This window comes from Macaca thibetana, chromosome 4 (genome assembly GCF_024542745.1).
Source record: "Macaca thibetana thibetana isolate TM-01 chromosome 4, ASM2454274v1, whole genome shotgun sequence".
In the NCBI taxonomy this organism is placed as follows: domain Eukaryota; kingdom Metazoa; phylum Chordata; class Mammalia; order Primates; family Cercopithecidae; genus Macaca; species Macaca thibetana.
Genome location: NC_065581.1, coordinates 37,015,726 through 37,036,503, shown reverse-complemented (window position 1 = coordinate 37,036,503; position 20,778 = coordinate 37,015,726). Strand labels below are relative to the sequence as shown.

General features: G+C 48.5%; 2 protein-coding genes across 4 annotated transcripts in view; both read right to left on the bottom strand.

Annotated features, from left to right (window-relative positions):
• SRSF3 (serine and arginine rich splicing factor 3) overlaps positions 1-18,232 on the bottom strand; it is a 400,608-nt gene extending 382,376 nt beyond the window's left edge. Inside the window, exon 1 of the mRNA XM_050787833.1 lies at positions 18,214-18,232. The gene's annotated coding sequence lies outside the window, so the exon portion shown is untranslated. The remainder of the gene's footprint in view (positions 1-18,213) is intronic.
• Positions 1-20,564, bottom strand: part of BRPF3 (bromodomain and PHD finger containing 3) — a 35,766-nt gene extending 15,202 nt beyond the window's left edge. The window contains exons 1-8 of one of the 3 annotated variants that reach the window (XM_050787554.1): positions 20,338-20,564; positions 15,541-17,014; positions 12,227-12,383; positions 9,607-9,738; positions 7,154-7,282; positions 6,541-6,853; positions 5,509-5,811; positions 3,008-3,514 (exon numbers count right to left, since the gene is read on the bottom strand). In XM_050787554.1, the coding sequence (XP_050643511.1) occupies positions 3,008-3,514; positions 5,509-5,811; positions 6,541-6,853; positions 7,154-7,282; positions 9,607-9,738; positions 12,227-12,383; positions 15,541-16,988 (2,989 nt within the window). In that variant the 5' untranslated portion in view covers positions 16,989-17,014; positions 20,338-20,564. Of the gene's footprint in view, positions 1-3,007; positions 3,515-5,508; positions 5,812-6,540; positions 6,854-7,153; positions 7,283-9,606; positions 9,739-12,226; positions 12,384-15,540; positions 18,196-20,337 lie in introns of those variants that run through there. The other 2 variants (XM_050787555.1, XM_050787556.1) reach the window with 2 other exon arrangements.
• Between the last annotated feature and the right edge of the window lie 214 nt (positions 20,565-20,778).

The window sequence follows — 20,778 nt, the reverse complement described above, 5'->3', positions numbered from 1 at the left end:
TCCCTAGATTTGCTTCTAATTTCAAATCTCAATTATCAGGTAATCTCTGCCTTTTTCAGGAGCCCACCCACCTTGCCTCTTCAGATAAACACTCACATAACCTATGCCTCACATAGCTGGCAATAGCTAGTTTGATTCTTTGGGGGTGATGTCAAGAGAGACTAGAGAAGGATAAGGGCCCTTTGTCAACCACACCCTGAGATACCTCGCAGGGCTAATCCAAATTGAGGATGGGGGTACTCTTCAGCAGAACTAAAGCAGCCCAGAACTTCCTGGCAGGGAGAGTCAGAACCTGGGGTTCTAGGCTGGGCTCTGAAACACAGGTTCCTTTTCTCTTTCTTTGAGGTCTCTTGACCTCTCCTTTTGTGAAGTGAAGATAATACCTTACTTACTATTCAGTATGTATGAGAGAAGGTCTGTTTACAGTGGGGAGTCCTTCAGAGGCGAATGAAGGCTGTTGGTCATCCCAGGTATGTGACCTTGAAGTGAAGGCTTCTACTCTCCTATCTATCCACATTTATTTTTCTATTTTTTTGAGATAGGGTCTCGCTGTTGCCCAGGCTGGAGTGCAGTGGTGTAAACAAGGCTCACTGGGGCCTCAATAGCCTGGGTTCCAGTGATCCCCTGCCTCAACCTCCTCAGTAGCTGTGACCACAGGCATGCACCCTATGCGCAGCTAACTTTTTAACTTTGTAGAAACCGGGTCTTGCCATATTGCTCAGGCTGGTCTCGAGCTCCTGGGCTCAAGTAATCCTTCTGCCTCAGCTTCCCAAAGTGCTGGGATTACAGGCATGAGCCACTGTGCCTGGCCTTTATCTAATTGCCAACCACACTAAAAGTCCTATAATTCTAACAGCTGAGCCAAGAGGTGTGCGGAGATGGACCAGGCACCTGATTTGAAAGCTGTAAATTACAGACACCTTAACTAGAAAACTGTGAGGCAAGTCCCTTCTATAAGAGCAGGTGTCTGAGCCACAATGTCTATCCTGTGACCTGGTTCTGCCTCTAACATTATTACCACAATTTAAATCACTGAAGCCATCTGTGTCTTGGGTGCCTCACTTACAAAGGATCAACACCTCTTTTTGTGAGATTCAACTAAGATTGTATAGAAGTATTCCTGAGTGCCAGGCAATTGGGATGGTGAGAGAGAGACAGGATTCTAGCAGTATCTCCAAGCAACAGGCCCCCTCAGGTTGGATGGGCCTCATGTACAGTTACTTCCCAATAGCAGGATCTCTCATTCTTTTAATGCAGTGTTCTCAGCACTGTATGGCTAAGCCTGATTCAGCTGAGAGGATGACAGTAACTGCCACCATCTACTGCTATATGCCAAGTGCTTTATAAAGGGTATTTCTAGTTCTTAGAACCCTGCAAAAGGTACGTATCAGAAACCCCCTATTAGGAATAAGGAAACAGGCTCAGAGAAGTTAACTAATTTTCCTGTGGTTACACAGCCAGTAAGAAATTGGGGATTTGAGCACAGGTATGCCTAACTTCAGGCCTTAGGCTCTTGCCTCTATATACCAACTTACTCCCCTGACACAGAAAAGTTTTGGCCAGATGAGATGGGAAGGTATTGTTGAAAACAAAATGTCAGGCAAGAAGACAGAAAAGCAAGTGCTGGCCACACAGTCCAAAGTCACCACATAAAAGTACATGAGGGACACAAAGAGCAAAAGCCAAGAGCAGCCCTCCCTGCCAAGAAAGTGGGTCTTCCCTAACCCACCAAGACCTAAGTACTCTGCCCGGCTTCAAAGTCCTTCACATTCAGTCCCATCTTACCCATCCAGTCTTGGCTCCTGATGCTCTGCGAAGCCCCTCTCTAAGCTGTCCCTCACAGAGATTCTGTCCTCCTCCTTGTTCCCACAGACCCAGGCCTGAGGCCTTCATAACCATTCCTTGCCAGTCTGCCCTCATCCCACAGGGCCAGCTCAGGCCAACTCCTACAGCTCAAATTCCCTGAACACCTCTAGCAATGCTACCTCTCACCTGACAAATAACAACATACTGTTCACCACTGTGATTTCTCTACATTTTGAGAGACTCATTTGCCCAATGGCCTGTGAACCTTCCAGAGCTGGAATTAAGTCTGACTTATTTTATTACTTCCCCACACCTACTCATGACTAGCTCTTGCTCTTGCTGGATGTATATTAAGAACACTTTAGGCGGGGCGCGGTGGCTCACGCCTGTAATCCCATCACTTTGGGAGGCGGATAAATCACTTGGGGTAAGGTGACCAGCCTGGCCAACAGGTGAAACCCTATCTCCACTAAAAAAAAAAAAAAAAAAAAAAGAATTCTCTTTAGTGATGGAACCTCCATTATCTACCTCTATCACCACCTCACCCCACTCCAACCCCTCTGCTGCAGCCAAACTGGTTCCCTCACTGTTCCTCAGACATGCAGGCATGTTCCCACCTCCAGGGCCTGTGTACTTTCTAGTCTATCTTTTTGGAATGTTCTTCCCCTAGACATACAAATAGCTCATGCCTTCAATTCCTTCAGATCTTTACTCAAACGTTACCTCTTTAGAAGACCTGGCCACCATCTCTAAGACCACCCTAGAATTCCTTCCCTGCTAGATCGTTCTCCAAAGCTTCTAATACAAGATACAGTTTACTCATTTGCTTTTAATGTATTCCCCCATAAGAGAGGATATTTTTGTCTGTTTTGTTCATTGATTTTTTCCCCCAATGCCTAGAACGGTGCCTGACACAAATATTTGATGAACTGAAATGAAGGTAGGAATCATTTTACTTTATACAACATTGCTTTACCCTCAGGGCCAATGAGAGTCCCAGACACAATCTGGCTCTCTGGAAAATACCTGCTCAAAGCCTATTTCCCCTGGCTGCTACTCACATGCCAGGCCCAACTGTGAGCTATGGTGCCCTCAATGCTACTATTGCTGTCCAATGGGGCCAACTGGGGAAGGTGCTGATTGGCAAGGCAAAGCAGAAAAGCAGATGCGAAGTATCAAGAGAAGTCACAGGCAGGGTCACCTGTCTCTTCCTCCTGCTGGGGGGACCTCTCCCCTTCGCTCTCACTACAGCTCCTGCTCCTTGGCCGCTTCCGGGAGTGGCGCTCATCCTCGATGCTGGCTGGAGAGGCAGGAGAGCCTGCCACACCATGGTCCTCGCCATTCTCCAGGGCCCTGTCTGGGCTTCTCTGTAGCTTAACCCCATTCTTGGCCTTCTTGAAGAGGACTGATGTGCGGCGACCCACACCACTAAGTGGGGTACCGCCCGGGGTGTCAGGGGCCATGAGGGATAGTCTGTTGATGCCATTGTCACTGAGCAAGCGTTGCAAAGGCTCACTCCCTAGCTGCAGCGGTGATTTTTCCAAGAGCTCATCTTCTTCCACCTTTCTGGGCTTTAGGAACCGGCTTGGAGGTTTGCTATCATTGATGGGTTTCAGAGTTGGGGGCTCCGGGGGGGATTCTTGCTCAGACAAGGAAGGTGCAGGCCCAGTGGGCTCCAGGGTTGGTGGAGGAGGCAGTTTGGAGTCATCTATTAGAAAAAAAGAGAACCTGCTTGAACATTTTAGAAAGAGTCTGCTCCTACAGGCTAGATACTGACACTGATAACCAAGGACCAAAAGCATGGGCTGTTATAAGGCTTGAGATGCATTCAAGGTCTTAGATCTGAAGCAAAGAGAAAGGAGGATTAGGTTTGTTTTCTTTCAGAGACAGGATCTTGCTCTGTTGAGCAGGCTGGAGTGCAGTGGTCTGATCACAGAGCACTGCAACTGCAAACTCCTGGGCTCAAGTGATGATCCTGCCTCAGCCTCCAAAGTAGCTAGATCTACAAGTACACACCACCACGCCTGGCTAATTTTTTAAAAAAATTTTTGTAGAAACAGAGTCTTAGTATGTTACCCAGGCTGGTCTCAAACTCCTGGTCTCAAACAATCCCCCTGCCTCTGCCTCCCAAAGTGCTGGGATCACAGCGATGAGCCACTGTACCCAACCCCAGAAGAAGTAAGTTTTATCTACACTAGTAGTTCTTAACCCTGGCTATGTATAAGAATCACATAGGAAGTTTCTTAAAAATTCCAGTGCCTAGGCTCCATCCCATACCAACTGAAACCAAATTTGTAAAGATAGGCTATTTGTTTTTTAAAGCTTACCAGGTGAGTCTAATGAAGTGAGGATTGCAAACCATTGCTCTACACCCAAGAAAGTCACATGCTTAATCAATAAATAGGTAAGTCTCAGCTTGACAGATTAGGTATCTACAATTCTCACTGGACTCAAGAGTTTTCTCATCGTCTTTCGAGTTTATTTCACATCACCCAAGTGACAGCAAGTACAGCATGCAGAAAAAGTTCAAAAATGTGAAAAACAGAGACCAAGTAAGTTAAATCAGTGGTTGCCAAACATGTCTGCTCACCTACCACCTTGAAACTTTTAAAAATTGAGACTTCCAAGCCAAAGCCCAGACATCCCTAACTGAATCTATGGGAGGTGAGGCTACGACATGTTTTGTTTTGTTTTTTTTTAATTTTCTAGGCGATGCTGTTGGCCTACTGGGCACAACTCTGCACTGCCACAGCCCCAGAAGTAGGGATACAAGTGGCATGCTGACTGTCACATGGGGAGTCCAGAGGAATCACAACGGACACAAAGCCCTCTGATGACAAATGTGATCTCTCAACCACGTCCCCATTCTCTGCCAACCTGAAATAAAATGGGCTGTTACCTACAATCTGGGCCCCTATCCATTGGAAGTAACTTCCAACCTTTTGAACTGTGTGTGTGACAGGCTCTCCCAACCTGTAGGCTCAGATCCAAAGGCAGGTATGAGGGAGACAATTCCATCCCCAATGAAGGGGAAGAATGAGAAGCAGCTTAGCTTATAACGTTCCTGGGTTTCTGAGAATCACTTCCCCAGCTGTCTTTTCTTCTTTTTTGTCTTTTCTCAAGATTAAGAAAATCTGTGGAAACCAACTATCTTTTATAGTCTGGCCTCTCTACTTGAGATGGGCCTATAGATTCAGCCAAATGGGGTAAAAACCATGAGGTGGCTCAAAAGCCCGGGGTCTTTCCTTCTCTGCTATCCCCTCACATCCCAACCTAACCTGCTCTAAGAGTCTCTCCACATGATGATACAAGGTAGGCTGATATTTAACTGGTATGTACAATATGGCTGTATCAGGTGCAAAATACTGACATACTTAATTGGCTAATAAACAGCTGCTGGGCTGCAGCACCTGAAACTCCCCACAATCCAGCAACTAAATATCCACATCAGAAGCCTTTGGGAGCCCACTCCAATACAACAGCCAACATTTACTGAGATGGATAAATTTTGGTCTCTATTGATTGTTAAATATTTTGAACATCATCCCTGCGTATACATGGCAATGTGACCCTTCCAAGGGCTTTTGCTTGCCCATAAGTGTCAGATCTAAACTCGGAAAGGATACCCCATTATTAGATTTCAGCTTAGCCTTTATCCCTCTTTACCCTCCAACCCCCTGCCTGCCTGTGACTATCTCTCACCTCTGTCCCCATCGTCTTCTGGCTCCTCCTGCAAGGCCTGCTCCAGCACAGCTGCATCCCCCTGGGGCCCTGCTGGCAGCTCCCCATTGGATACTGTCTTGTTCAGTGATGGTGGCTGTGGTGGTGGTGGCTGTGCCAGCTTCTGCCGAAGGGTATTGATCTCCCGGCGTAGCAGGCGGACACGGCGGGTGCGGGCCCCACTGGACCGCATGGCGCTCACCAGGTCCAGTTTCTCCAGCAGCTCCTTCAGCTGCACCTCTGGGGACAAATGGGCCCGGTTCTCTGGGATGAGGATGTTGTCCACTGCCAGGGAGAAGGGAGGACAGAAGGGGCTGAAGGACCTGCCCAGCACAGGGCAAGAGAAAGGGGCCGAATCCTTCGGATGCAAAACTCTCTCTTGGAATGCCTGGGCCAGCAGCTTCCAGCAGCGTCACTGTGGGCCTTGGCCCTGCAACACCACTGCCCAGAAGGCAGCCACAGGGACAAGGTCAGAATCTGGGAAACGTCTGCAGGAAGCAGTTCACAGTCACGATTATGGGCTCCATGGAGCAGGCATGAGGCAGCTTGGCAATACCCTGGCCTGAGTGACTGGCTGCTGCCATCGAGAAGCAGAGAGCAGGGACAGGCAGCGTGTGGGGCTCAGAGGCAATTCCATTTTTCTGGTCCTCCACCTGCAATCTTCTGAATGAGCCAGACACACACCAGCAATGCACTCTCCCTGTCCCATGCTCCAATGCCATACAGAGGGGATCCAAGAAAGGAAGACCTCTGATGAGGCTTTAAGCTTTTCAAACAGACCACTAGTACCTGATTCCCCTTTTCTACCACTTAAGAAGTGCTGAGTGCGTTAGTTAAACTTTAACCCTTAGAACTATTCTAGCCACAAAGGTATACCTCAGTCTGTGCTCACCCTCAGCTTTGCTCCTGGAGTCTACCTATAGTCCCAAAGACCACCCTGATCCCTCACTCTGTAGACTCTGTTCCTGTGCCTCCTCCTGGCCCCTCTCCTCCCCACCCATCCAGGCCTCTCACCGTCTTCCCAGGAGAAGCGGTAAAAGTCTTCCAATTTGGGTGACTCGGGCAGGTGAGTGCCCCTCTCGGGGTCATAGCCGATGTTCTCTGCCTGCCGCCGGGCATGCCGTAGGATGGCCCCTCCCAGGTCCCGCAGGCGGACAGCTGCTCGGTGGAAAATTGTGTCTTTAGCATTATACTTCATGCAGTTGGTAACTATAAGGTTAAAGTCCTCCTCAAACTCCTCCAAGGTGCGGTACAGGTGGGACTCCAGCTTCCGCCTCATAGTAGAAAAATCCATTGGCTTGGATATGAATTCCAGGTAATCTGGAACCTAAACATATAAAACCTGTACAATTACAACAACCATTTACTAGCCAAACAGGCACACCCTTCACCAATACTCTTGGCCTCCTCGGTTTCTGATTTGGCCAAGCCAGGCTAACTCAGAGTCCTATGGTCCTGGCCCACCCTGGCCTGCTGACCCCTCATCAAGGGCAAATCTACTAGCTTTGCCAGACCCACCCTCCTACCCCTGGTTTTGTACACCCTGTGGCCCAACTCCTTCCTACCCTACTCAGACCCTGTTCCAGTTCAGGAAGAATTTACTACTTGGAAAGTGGGGGGAACTTGCCTCACTCAAGTTGACTGGTTCTGCGAAGATGTGTGCAGGATCCTTCTCCTGCAGCAGGTCCAGTGTTGTCCTCAACAGAACATTGAATGGCATCAACTCCAGCTCCATGGCAGCCTGCTGGACTTTGACCTGTGGGGAAGGTGGGGTGAGATCAGATCAGGACATCTCCTGCAAAACTGTGCTGAAACTTTTTCGTGATAGCTTGACTTTTACCAATCATGTACAACAAATTTTCATAGAATATTAAGCTGACCAGTATGAGGAGCTATCACTCAACCTTCAGCCTAGGAATAATGATACCAACAGCTACTATTTTATGATTGTTTCCTATGTACCAAACACCATACTAAAATTTACAGTAATAATAATTATCATTACAATTACAATAATTAACACTTCTATAGCCCTTACTAAATGCCAGGTAATGTTCTAAGCATTTTATGTAAAATAAATGAGTATATGAGGTAGGAACAGATGAGGTATTTTACAAAGAGGAAACTAAGGCACACAACAACTAAGTAACTGGCCTAAAGTCATAGCTAATAAGGAACGGAGTTGGAATTCAGTACCAGACAGTGGTTCCACAGTGAGTGCTCTTGACCATTATGCCACACTAACTCTGTACTTGTATTACCTCTATTAATCATCACGATAACCCTGAAACAGAAATTATTATCCCCATTTTACAAATATAGATCAGAACAAGGATCACCAAGGACTAAAAGAAAAAAATACAAATTAAAAAAAAATATATACGGAATCTGAGGATTAGAGAGAGCATGATGCAAGAGTTATTACTCTAAGGTTATCTGGCTAGAAAAGAATAGAGATAGGATTTGAACCCAAGTCTGACTAGTCCAAGGGACACAATGATGATGTAAAATGTGCTTGAACCAGAATTTCCCATTCAGTGTGCTGAGGTACTGATTCCATCAGCCCTTGGAGCATCTGGGTCAGCATGGGGTCACCAGGGCCTCCAGGTTTACCCCCACAAGTGGCAAGTAGCTTCATATATTTACAGTAGTATGCTGTACAAATGCTATTTTCTACATATGCCCCAATGTGAAAAGTTGGGAAGCCACAAATTAAGACTATAGAAAATTCCCACCTTTTGGCTATATCAAAACAGGCCTGCCTACTTCCCCAGGACCAGGGCCTTTTTCTCTCTCTCATTTCTCTGAATCAGAGATGAGATAAGAAGTTCAGCTGTGGGATCATGCCTGGGATAGCACAGACATTTTGAACCCTTGAAGAAGGTCCTGAGATGTCCTCCATGGCCACCCATGGTAAATATGGCATGAGATGCCCAGGCTATGAGGAAGAAACTCAGGCTACTGGCCTGCTAGAAAAGGGGTTGTGCTAAGGCTGAACAACGAATTAGAATTTGGAGAAAGAGAAAGAAACATCTTTTTTTTTCCTCCCTTTTTATGGAGAACAGGTCTTGCTTTGTTGCCCAGGTTCGTCTCAAACTCCTGGACTCAACCTATCCTCCTGCTTCTGCTTCCCTAAGTGCTGGGATTACAGGCATGAGCCACTGTGCCCGGCAAGAAAGGAACATCTTTAACCCGGGCCTCTGAAGCATGTGAGCGACAGCTGCTATTCCTAGCCCAGAGAGAACAGTTTTGGCTTTTCATCTACTCAATTAATAGTATTTGCTCTCTGCCATGTGCAGTAGACACTGCAGGGAAGCAAAAAATTGATAATAATAATAATGACAGCAGCTGACACTTCTCTGTCACTATGTGCCAGGCACTGTTCTAAACTCTTTACATAGACTAAGTCTTCTAATCCTCAAAACAACCTTATGATGTAGGCTCTATAATTACCCCCATATTCCAGGTGAGAAAACCGATGTATTAAGCGATTGAAGAACTTGCTTAACGTCACATAGGTAGTAAGTAGAAGAGGCAGGATTTAAACCCAGGAAGTCTGGTGCCATAGCTCGTGTTCCTAAACCACTATATTACACTACCTACCTCAACATTTCCTATGCTCAGGGGCTTAAAATCTCCTAGAACGGAGGATAAATAGAAAATTTAAATGATTCAAGACCATAAGTGTTTAAGAGTCAAGTGGGAACCCTCAGAAGTTCCCAGGCCAGAGGCTTTCAACTGATGATGCCCATTAGAATGGCCTAAGAAGCTTTCCAAAATCCTCAAGGCCAGGCTCCCTCTGAGACTTCCTGAATCAGAAATTCCAGGGACGGGCCCAGGCATATATATGATATTAAGCTTATGCTTGAGGCTACCAGGAGCTGAAACCCAAAATATAGAAACCACCAGTAGCACCACAGCTAATACAAAGTAGGCAGCTCTTGGAGCCTACAATCCTGGGTAGGGAGGGGAGAAAGCAAGCTAGCATAAGGCAGGGGCTCCCAGATTTCCCAATACTAGACTAATAGTGGGAGAAAGTGACCTTGAACTAGGGCTCTAGGGCTGGGGGCTCCTCCTTACCTGCTCCCGTTTGAGCTTCTCTCTCTTCCGAATCAGCTCAATCAGCAGCCGCGCCCGCTCCAAGTCATGCCGGAGCTTCTGCCAATACTTCAGCTCTTCCTTCACTGCACTTGTCTTCTCATCTTGCTCTCGCTGCAGGAAGGAAGAGAAGAGGGACTAGGAATCTCCTTCTTGCAAAAGTCCTCTCCCTGTTCACACCTCCTGGGGCTGCAGCAGGTAAAAGTCTTGTCCCCTTCCTTAACCCACAGTTCCAAGAGCCCTTCCACCCTTCTCTACCCCATGCCTTCCTCCTGAGCTGCCCCAGTATTATAGCACTGTTTCTTCATTATAAAGCAATAACCTTTGCTGGAGTAGGATCTGGGACTGCTTCCCCCTACCCCCAGGTATACCAGAGAGCAGCTATGGCCCTTTGGTTCAGAAAGAATTTCATTAGAAAACTGACCTCAGGGGTGAAAAGAATTTCACCCTAGAGCTTTCACTTGGCTAGAAAACAAAGTGAGGTTCTTACTATAAGCTTGAACATACTTTGGTAAAACAACAACAAACAAATTATGATTCCTGCCCTAGAAAAGATTACAGTGGGAGTCAGGGGAAGGGAAGAGACCTAGAGCTTGAAGCACAAGGGCATATTAGCATAAAGATAATAAAAACTAATAATATAAATGCTAAGAGGATACAAAATAGAAGATCTGAGTAGGTGGAGGTTAGATCAGAGAAGCTTCCTGGTGAAGAATCTTACTAGAGTTTTACATATAGGTAGGTGACAGACATGGATGGACAAAGTAGTAAGGAAGGTCTCTCCTGGAACCAAAGGGATGAAAGGGGTAGAAATGTAGAGGCAGAATTAGTGATTCTTTGCTTAGTAAGCAAAACAGGCTGACCAGAACAGAGATGCTGGAGAACTACAAAAGTCAAGGAAGATCCAGGATACAGCTAATAAGAAGCTTCAAATGTAAGGCAAAAGAGCCTTAACTTCACCTGCCTAGAAAGAGGAGTATACTCTGGAAGAGGAAGTAAGAGAATGGAAGAGCAGGACATTGCTCACCTAGGCCTTGCTCCTCTCCATAGTCAGACATTCCTGCCCCAAAGCCAAGCTTATAAAATCAAGAACTAGGCCTTTCCCCAAAGGACAGATCCCCACGAATGTCCCTGCCAAGCACACCTGCCCAGATGTAGGCAGCACCCTCCCTCTACAACCTCTTGGCCATGGAGGATCCCAACAGCATGTGAATAAGAAACTACCAGTTGTAGAGCAAAGAAAGAATTAGAGGCTAGAGATCACCTAGAAAGCTACTGCTGAGATTAAGAGGGCATGGATGAGCAGGAGAGCTGCAGAATGAAGACAAAAAACCATGTTGAGAAAGCCCCCAAAGCAGCTTAAGGGATGATTAACAGTGGCCCATTAGGGAGTAAAGAGTCAAAAGTAACTCCAAGGTGGGGAACTCTTGATATGAGTCAGGAGGGAGGGGAGAGCCATAATGATGGGGAAATAAGTTTACTGAGAGGAAAAAAGATAATTAACGTCCAATATTTGAGTTACAAGTTAACCACATCCACATGGAAACGTCCCTGAGGGACTGATGGCAGAAAAAAGGGATGAGGACAAGACAAAAAGTCTGGAGCTGGTATTATACAGTTATTGTCAATTATGAGAGTGGACATGTTCTCTAAGCAAACAAGCAGATAACAGAGCCACTGGGAATGTTACCATTAAAGAGCAAGAAGTGGGATCAGCATAGGGTATGGTCAGAGAGGTAGAAGCAGCAGGAAATGGTATCACAGAGAAGCTCTTAGACAAAGTGATTTGTGGTGTCAAATGCAGCCCAATGATCAATCAGGTGAGAATATAAGGAAAGACTTCCTGGGACAAGGTAGCTGATGTTTTAGGGGAGGCTTCAGTGAAGCAGGTGGACCAAAAGGTTCAAGGGGGCCAGATACAGGCTTATACTTCAGGAGTTTAGTTACAAAAGGCAAAAGTGAGATCAGACAGAATGCAGAAGGCACCAGACTCACATAAAGCTTTGCTTCATCTCTGGAGCAGCAGTGTGGGAACACTTAAAGGCAGAAGGAATAGAACAGGTGAAGGGGGGAGAAAGAACTAAATAGTTCAAATAAGGGAAATTAGAAGCAAAAAACATTAAACATGCAGCAACTCCAGTTGCTAATGGCTAACAGCCACCACAATTGGACAGGCTGTGTGCTACAACTTAGATCGTAAATTTGTGTATTTACTATGAAACATTTTTTGGCAGATGGCAGTATAATGTCTTGAGGAAAGGGCGCCTTTTCCTAATTAACACAATGTGGCCACCCTGGCTCTCATTCAGCCTACTTCTCGCTTTCTGCCACATCTAGAGGATTTTCCCCACATATATGGAAAGCTGGGCGTGCTCTCCACTCTCCCCTAGAATTCTCTACAAAGTCAAGCCTCATCCATTCAGAAGGAGCTGCTTGACGATCTCTATAGTGCTGGGGGTTGTTCCTGGGATGGGCCACCCAGACAGGTAGGCAAAGGCTCCATGGAGGGATCAAGGAGGGATGCCAGCCCCACCCCAACCACCATTCCCTTTCCTTCACTCTCCACCTCCCTCTACCAGTCTCAAATCACCACTGCACCTACCTGCTCAGCATTTCTTTGGGACTGCAGATGGGAGTGCAGGCGCCGGATAAGAGGGACACCATTCCGTGCCTGCCGCTTCAACAGCCAATAGTTGTGAAGCCGCTGCATAAACTGGTTTTTCCTCTGAAAGGAGAGACCACTACAGATCTTGTTCAACCTTAAGTAGAGGCACATGGAAGTGAAAGACAGGGTCAGTAGGCAGCCCAGATTATAGCCCATGCATCCTATCCAGACCCTGGTTCATTTCTGAACCTTATACAGGAAGACAGAATAAAATGGCCAAATACCTCACCTCAGAGAAAAGCTTGAAAAGGACAGTAAAGTTAAGCAGCTCAGATTCAGCATGAGGTATTTCATTTGCTTTTCCACCTCTTGCCTTGCAGTCCTAATCCTCCAAAAGAACCCTCTCCCAGAACCCCATTTCCTATGGTCCTAGACTTCTTCGTTCCAGGTATGGACTGAGAAACAAGCCTATGCCTCAATACCCCCACCCTCCTCTTATAAAAGCAGCGAAAGGGAACAGGAACTGGGGTAAGCTATGGTTAATGTGGCCACTATTTCCTGCCTTCTACGGCTGAGAGTCCCATCAAACCAGGGAGTAGCCCACAACCAGGTTGAGCCCAATGCAACCCCTTAGAGTTGTTTGACCTCTGGTTTTTCATGGTATAAACCTCAGCAGCCTAAAAATGTTAATTTTGAACCAAATGAAAAAAACAATTGGATCTAAAGATGTAAGAGGACGGGAAATGTGAAAATGCAGCTGGCTAAACTACTCAAAAGTCTTAAGGTCAGGGTTTAAGCCAGTAACTCCTTGGGGGAGGAAAGGGTACGAGAGGAATTAATGCAAGCCTATAATATCTGTCTTTAATATCCATATTGCAAGGTGGGTATCATTATTCCCATGTCACAAAAGATGGAAAGGCAGCATAGGAACAGAAGCAGAATAAACTGTCAAAATAACTAATGCAGCTAATAAGATGGTGGACCTGAATCCACGATCTCTCTGCTATACCATGGTACATCCCCAGACTGGTTATCCACAGGGTAAGCAAGGCCTCAGTGCTCCTGTGATGTTTCCTCTCCTTTTTTCTCTTCATGCCACTCCATTGAAACAAAGATAAGCACAGCTAAACAAGTTGAAACCTTAGAAGGATGGGCATGTTGGGCACGACATTGCTCACCTAGGCCTTGCTCCTCTCCACAGTTAGACATCCCTGCCCCAAAGCCAAGCTTATAAAATCAAGAACTAGGCCTTTCCCCAAAGGAGAGATCCCGACCAATGTCCATGCCAAGCACACCTGCCCAGATATAGGCAGCACCCTCCATCTACAACCTCTTGGCCATGGAGGATCCCAACAGCATTTGTGCAGGTAGGGAAAAGAACAGTAATGATAAAATAGCAGCAGCAGCAGCAGCCACCATTTATTGAGCACTTACTATTTGCCAGACACTGTGCTAAGTGCTTTACTTATATTATCTCATTTATTTCTCACAACAGCTCTATGTGGTGGGTTCATTTACAAATAAACTAAGGCTTAGCACAGTTAAACAACTTGCCAAAGGTCACACAGGTACTAAGTGATAGAAATGGGTTTCAAATGTCAGTTTGTCTGGTTCTTAGCAAGCTCTGCTGGCCCCAGCAAGAGGCATCTAGAACAACCTACATGTCAACCAAATATTCTAGCCTCAGGGTAAAACCTCCCTACAGATGGGAACTAAGCATCCACCCACTTACCTCAGGAAAAAGAATAACCTAGAACAGCTCGGTGACTAGAAAACACATTCAGAGTCACTGAAATTCTAACTTGGGTAATAGCTGGCACTAAGAGCCTCCCCCTTCCGATCTTGCACTTATGTCTTCTTCCCAGCCTGGCAAGTCTGGTTGCCTATTCATAGCTCTCATACAACTCTTTCCCCAGCACTCCTTTCTCTCTACGCTTCTCATCAAGAGAGATGGACTACAGGAATGCAACCTAGAGGCATCATGAGACCCAGCTCTTGTGGTATAGGGTCTGTTACTTTCCACCTGGTTCCACCCCTTAGAACAGGACATGGCATGTATTAAGTGCTCAATAAATAAATCATTGAATGAATAAAGGAGTGAACAACTTTACCTCCCGTGTTCGCAGTTTCTTCATCTGGGGGTGTGGGAGAAGGTGCAAGGACTACATCAGATGAACAATCTCCAAGACTCTTTCCTGCTCTAACAGTGTATACTGTTTAATGAACACCACCCAAGATAAGCCTCTGCTAGGAAATCTTCCCTATTCTCTTGCTTCTCTGCTAAGCTCCCATCCCTCCAACGGCTCCAGATACCTCTCTGATTTTTTTTTTTTTTTTTTTTTTTTTTTTTTGAGACGGAGTCTCACTCTGTCGCCCAGGCTGGAGTGCAGTGGCGCGATCTCGGCTCACTGCAAGCTCCGCCTCCCGGGTTCACGCCATTCTCCTGCCTAAGCCTCCCGAGTAGCTGGGACTACAGGCGCCCACAACCGCGCCCGGCTAATTTTTTGTATTTTTAGTAGAGACGGGGTTTCACCGTGGTCTCGATCTCCTGACCTTGTGATCCGCCCGCCTCGGCCTCCCAAAGTGCTGGGATTACAGGCGTGAGCCACCGCGCCCGGCCACCTCTCTGATATTTTAAAACAGGTACCATGGGCTCTCTACAGACTCAATGGGGGTCCACAGAGCTTAGCTACACAGCTGAACTGAATGATCCTCTTATCCCTAAATCTAAAGCTTCAAAAGGAGGAATACCATGTTCTCTCCACACCACCACCCCCTCATACCCAGGACAGAACTTGCTGGACAGCAGATGGCCATGCCAATCCTCTGAAACAGTGGTTCTTCACTGGGTAATTAGTTCTACCCTCCCCAAGCATTTTTGAAAACATGCGTGAAGAGTGTTTGAGGTTGTCACAAAGACCAGGCAATGGGGGAGATGATGCAACTGGCATTTACAAAGACCAGGGATACTAAACATCTAGAAACATACAGGACAGTTCCAATAATGAAGAATTATCCTGTCCAAAATGTCACTTAGTGCCCCTATTGAAAAATACTGTCTAAGATATCCTATCAACTGAGTTTCTAAGTAACTTAAGTGTTTTATTTCACTTTGAAATAAAGGAAATACATTACTCTGAGGGCACAATCAAAACCACAAACCAGGCCAAGCGAGCCTGGGTCAAAAAAAAAAGTTTAAATTTGGGGAAGAGAATAGTGTCCAACTGTGTTTAGGGAAGGCCTGGCACAGGGCCAACACCAACCCAAGAAGAAACCATGAGTCCCTAAGGAGCCCTTCTGGGCATGCTTACCTGTAAGAGGGTATCTGTGGCACAGTGACCAGGGGGAGAGTGGAGGGTGTGTCTTGGCCTGCTTCCTCTGGCTCCTTCTTGATCTTCTGCTTCAAACTCATCTTGTTCTTCTTGGGCACTCCCTTGAGGGGGCCACTCACCCCGCCTTGGCCTTCCTGCTCCTCTTCCTCCACTTCTTCCTCTTCTTCCTCCTCTCCATCACCCTCCTTTAGCCCTTCCTCATCGCCAGTCTCACTGATGCTTCTAGGGGAGTCGCCCTTCCTCCGAGCAGTGGCAGTACTTGGTGGCGAGTGGGCCTCACAGTAGGCAGTCTTGCGCACTGTAAAGATGGTGCCATTGAGGCTGGTTTCGCGCATGGGCTCAATCTTCATGAAGAGCCCAGCCCGCTGTGCACATGTCACGTGGAATGCTGTGTAGCAGTTCACTTTATGGCACTGGATGGCTGCACCTAGCCCCTTCTGCTTGCAGATATAGCAGGTTAGTTTCCAGCGGGCAGGTGGGATATTGTCAATGCCCTCAATAGGTTCCAAGAACACGGTGTTAGCAAAGCAGACTTCAGGGATCCAGATGGCACACACCACATGGGCCCAGTGCCCATCACTGGTCTGTTTGAAGGCGCCACCCTTATTGGGGCAAAGGACGCAATCCACAGGCCGGGAGGGAGACTGCAGGCAGCAGCGGCATAGCCACTGACCCTCAGGGATGTAGGGGACGCCATAGCACTCCTGGTGTACTGCCAGGTTGCAGATGTCACAGAAGAGAATAACGTTGCTATTGTGACATTCATCATCTAGGCACACACAGCAGAAAGCGTCTTCATCGATGAGTGACTGTTGGGCCCCACTGCTGCGACTCTCCAAGTATGACTCTTTCTCAAGCCGGTCTACCAGTAGCTCAAAGGTGTCTGCAGACACCAAACTGTGCCCATCTACTCGCCGCTTTTCATTCACCATGTCCAGCCAGGCAAGGTCCTCCTCATCCATGTCATACTCTACCTCTGCATCCAGGTCTTCAGGTGGCTTCTCAATGTAGCGATAGTAGGCAGCAGGCAGCGGGGGTGCTTCTGGCTGGATGCCTGAGTCCACCATCCGGAAGCTGGGCTGTGGGAGGTGGAAGGAAGTACCAGATGCATGCTTGGAGCAGGATTCCTTCTTTTTGCCCTTGGATGAGGGTTTCTTGGACTTGCCAGGGAACTGAGGCTGTTCACTGTTTTCCTTGTTACTATTGCATTCAGTGATATCCTGGGCAGTTAGCTCATCCTCAGTGATGATTTTGAGTGGGTCATAGATGCTGATACGATGCAGGCGTCCATCAATGTCTACCTCGACAATCCGCTGGGCCTGGGCATATGTTAGGGTCTCCCGGGTGGGTGAGCACTTCAGACTGTAGGGGGACGGGGAACGCCGGCCCTCGGCATTCTGCCGGGACTTCCGACGAGGCTTCCTCATGGCACCTGGGGACTGAGAGGACAGGCCTAAGGAGAGAAGACCAGGAGACTATGATTTGGATGCCCTTATGCACCCATTCATCCTCCTGTATGATCAAGCATCCACCAAGAGGACTGGCTTTTCCCTCTGTCTGAACAACCTGCCCCTCAGGCATCCATATGGCTTGCTCCTTCACCTCCTTTGAGTCTTTCACTTCTTCAAGTGAACAACACTACTCAGTGAGACCTTCTCTGACCACTTTATCTAAAATTGCAAATCCTTTTCCTCCACCAGCAATCTACCTTTCATTCTGCTTTATTTTTCCCTTTAACACTCATCATCTTATACCATGCTACATAATTTACCTACTACTACGTTTATTGTTTCCTTCCTTCCACTAGAATGTAAGCCCCATGAGGGGAAGAATTTTTGTTTGTCTTGTTCACTGCTGTATCCCCAGTTCCTGGAGCAGTGCTTAGCTCCTAAGTAAACACTCAATAAGTATTAGTTGAATGAAAGGAGAAATCAAACACACATGATCCCTGCCCTCAAGGAGCCCTGTCTAACTGAAAAGACAGAAAAGTAAACAGATTATTACAGTGTAACATGGGGAAAGATCTAAATGTTCTAATGATGTACATAAAGCTGTGCAACAGCTAACTACGGAAAAGCCATGAGTAGTTAAGGGTTTAGAAAAGAAAACAAGAACAGCATCCACTGTTAAGCTCTGTACTGAACAATGGGCCCCGTCAGAGGATCAAAAGTCACAGGTCTAGAGTCTTCTCCCAATACATCTTACCACGATCAGAAACCCTACTCCTTGACCCTGCCTAGAGGTGAAGGGGTGAAGGCGTCTGAAATGCCTATAACACATGGTCTAAGGGCTTCAAACTACAGTATGCAGGGTATTCCCTACAAAAGGCAGCATCCAGGACAGCGGTCCCCAACCTTTTTGGCACTAGGGACTGGTTTCATGGAAGACAATTTTTCCACAGATGAGGGTGGGTGGTGAACACTGTTCCACCTCAGATCATCAGGCATTAGTCAGATTCTCATAAGGAGCATGCAACCTAGATCCCTCACATGCGCAGTTCACAGTAGGGTTCCCGCTCCTATGAGAATCAATGCAGCCGCTGATCTGACAGGAGGCAGAGCTCAGGTGGTAATGCTTGCTTGCCCGCCACTCACCTCTTGCTGTATGGCCTGGTTCTCAACAGGCCACAGTCTGCGGCCTGGGGGTTGGGGACCCCTGATCCAGGATACACCAACTAGTACATTTTAAGGCAGAAACAAACCCTAGAAGCTCTGAGAGTGGCTCCAAGAGATCTCTGAAGTTGTAGTGGCCTGTCTAGGACCTTCATTCACCTAAGGCCAAGATGATCTGGGCAGTATCTGAGGTAAACTCTCAATGCATTCTGCTACCTCAAAAGTCTCTCTTAGAACACTTATATCTAGTCTATCCTTGTACAGCCAAGAGAAAGTCCTAGTTTCCCACATCATTCTCTGGATGACAAGCTCATAAGGAGCTGCGGTAGGCAGTTACCAAGGCTGTCACCACCAGGAGAGACCTTTGCGGATACAGGGCCCCATGGTGTGGGCAGACTTGGAAGGATATGAACAGGGAGAAGATTTCAAAGAGAAAAACAATTCATCACCTTGGTTGCAGGGTCTACCATCTATATAAAGTAGGGACAGTGATGATAAAAGCACTTTTTCCAAACTACAAAGCCCTCTTAATATTTCTCACAACTACCTTAGGAGATGGTGTAGCTACTATGATCTACACAGAAGCTCAGAAAGATGTCACTCAACCTAAAGCGAGTAAGTGATAAAGCTACAATTTGAACCCAGATCTTCCAATGCTCAATTCCTCTCGGTGGGAATTAAGAACACCACAAAGGTGCTATGGTCTGGTACAAAAAGAGGCTCTGGGGCAATCTAGGTTCTAATCTTGGCCCTCTGTGACCTGGAGAAAGTCCCTTAAGCTCTCTATGCCTCCATACTCCATCAGTAAAATGAGGGTAATACAATCTAGCTCTCAAGGTGCTACTTGTTAATAAGGTATTATTAACATCCTTATTTGAAAGGCCTTCCAATACCAAAGTGTGACTGAAACAAACAAAAAACCAATTTGGCTGAGGGGCAGTGCCAGGCGGGCTGGCACACCCCATTTGGAGCCAAAGGAAACAGAATCATCGCAGCAATTCTGTCCGGGTTCCAGAGGCCCTTGGCTACTGGATTCCTTAGAAATGCCAAGTCCCTGGGGGCAGACAGGGCCAACAGACCTGCTTCGTCACCCACTCCTCCAAAGGCATCGAGGCCCTAGGAGAGGTGAGAACATCTGCCTCCACACCGACCCCAAACAGCGCAGACAGGCGATGCGGCGCCCCCTTTCATGAAAGCCGCTCCATCTTCTCCCTCCCCACCTGCCACCTCCTCGGCTGCTCAAGCATCTCTCGACCACGCAAGACTCTATACACAGACGTGTTTTGTCCCACCCACGCCTCCAGACACCGGGGAGAAACTCTAGAGGGGGAAAGGCTGCTGCTGAGGGAAATGAAATGAGTTTCGCCCACAAGGAGCTTACAGTCTAGACGAGTTTTTTGGCGGGAGTTTATCAACCTACACAGCCCTTCCCACATACACACCTCCAACACATCTCCAACATCCCCCATCCCCCAGATTTCCTCTCGGCACCCCCTGACCCTCCGCTCGCCCACCCCACCCAGGTCCCCGAAGAATGAGGATCTTCTGCAATCAAACTGTATCTCCTGCACCCCACACAAGCTACTCAGGAGACAAGGAGGACCCTAGCCAAGGCTCCTGCTCCTTTAAGGGGGCACCTCTTCCAGAAGAATCTTGACCCCTCGGAGAAGAAAGGAGGGAAATAACATCTCCTCAGAGGGGAGGGGGCGAGCGCACCAGAGACAGCCTGACGTGGAGTCCGACCCTCAGACAGAGAAAGCGAGCGCCAGCGAATGAGCGGGGCAGAGAGGCGAGAGCCCATTGGTCGCCTCATCTGCCCGTCAGAGGGACCCAGGGGACCAAGGGACGCTCAAGGGGCGGAACTCTCGTCTGGCCAGGCCAATTGGAAGGCGTGGTGGGGGCGGGGCTTGGCGGCTCGGAATCCAAGGCTTGGGGGGAGACAAGATGGCGGCGGCGGGAGGGGGTCCTCGCTTCTCAGCTCCCCCGCTCACCCGCCTTCTCCTTCCCTGCCGCCGCCCTCGCTCCAGGAGAGAGCTTTCGCACCGCCCCCGCCCTGCTCGGAAAGCCCCCCGCTTCTCCGGTTTCCCCCCGTGCAGTCCCTGGTCCCCGTAGGCCCCGCTGCCCCCGCCCCCGCTCTGTCCGGCCCCGCTGCCGCCCCCATTACCTCAGCCGCCTGCCCGGCCCCACCGTTCGGGGCCCCTGGGCGCGGGCGGGCCGGCCGCCGAGCAGGTCGGCGCGGCCCGGGAAGCGGAGCGCGGTCTCCTCCCGCGCCTGCCTCCGTGGCCTCCGCCGTGCCCCCTCCCGGCCCGCGCTGGGGCCCCGGCCCGGCCGCCGCCGCCGCTCCCGGGGGAGGAGGGGGAATGGAGCCGCCGCTGCTGCCGCTGCCGCCACGGAGCCCGGCCGAGGGGAGGGAGGGATCAGCCCCCAGGCAGGATCCGCCCCTCCGGCCTCCCCCCGCCACCTCCACCCCTTCCCTCGCTCCCTCCCTGACTCTGCGGGCTCTCCCGCTGAACAGGAGCGAGAGCGCGAAAGAGGGGGAAACGGGAAAAAAAATCCCCCCGCCCGTGCCCGGCGCGGCGGCGGTCGGGGCGGTGCGGAGAGGAGC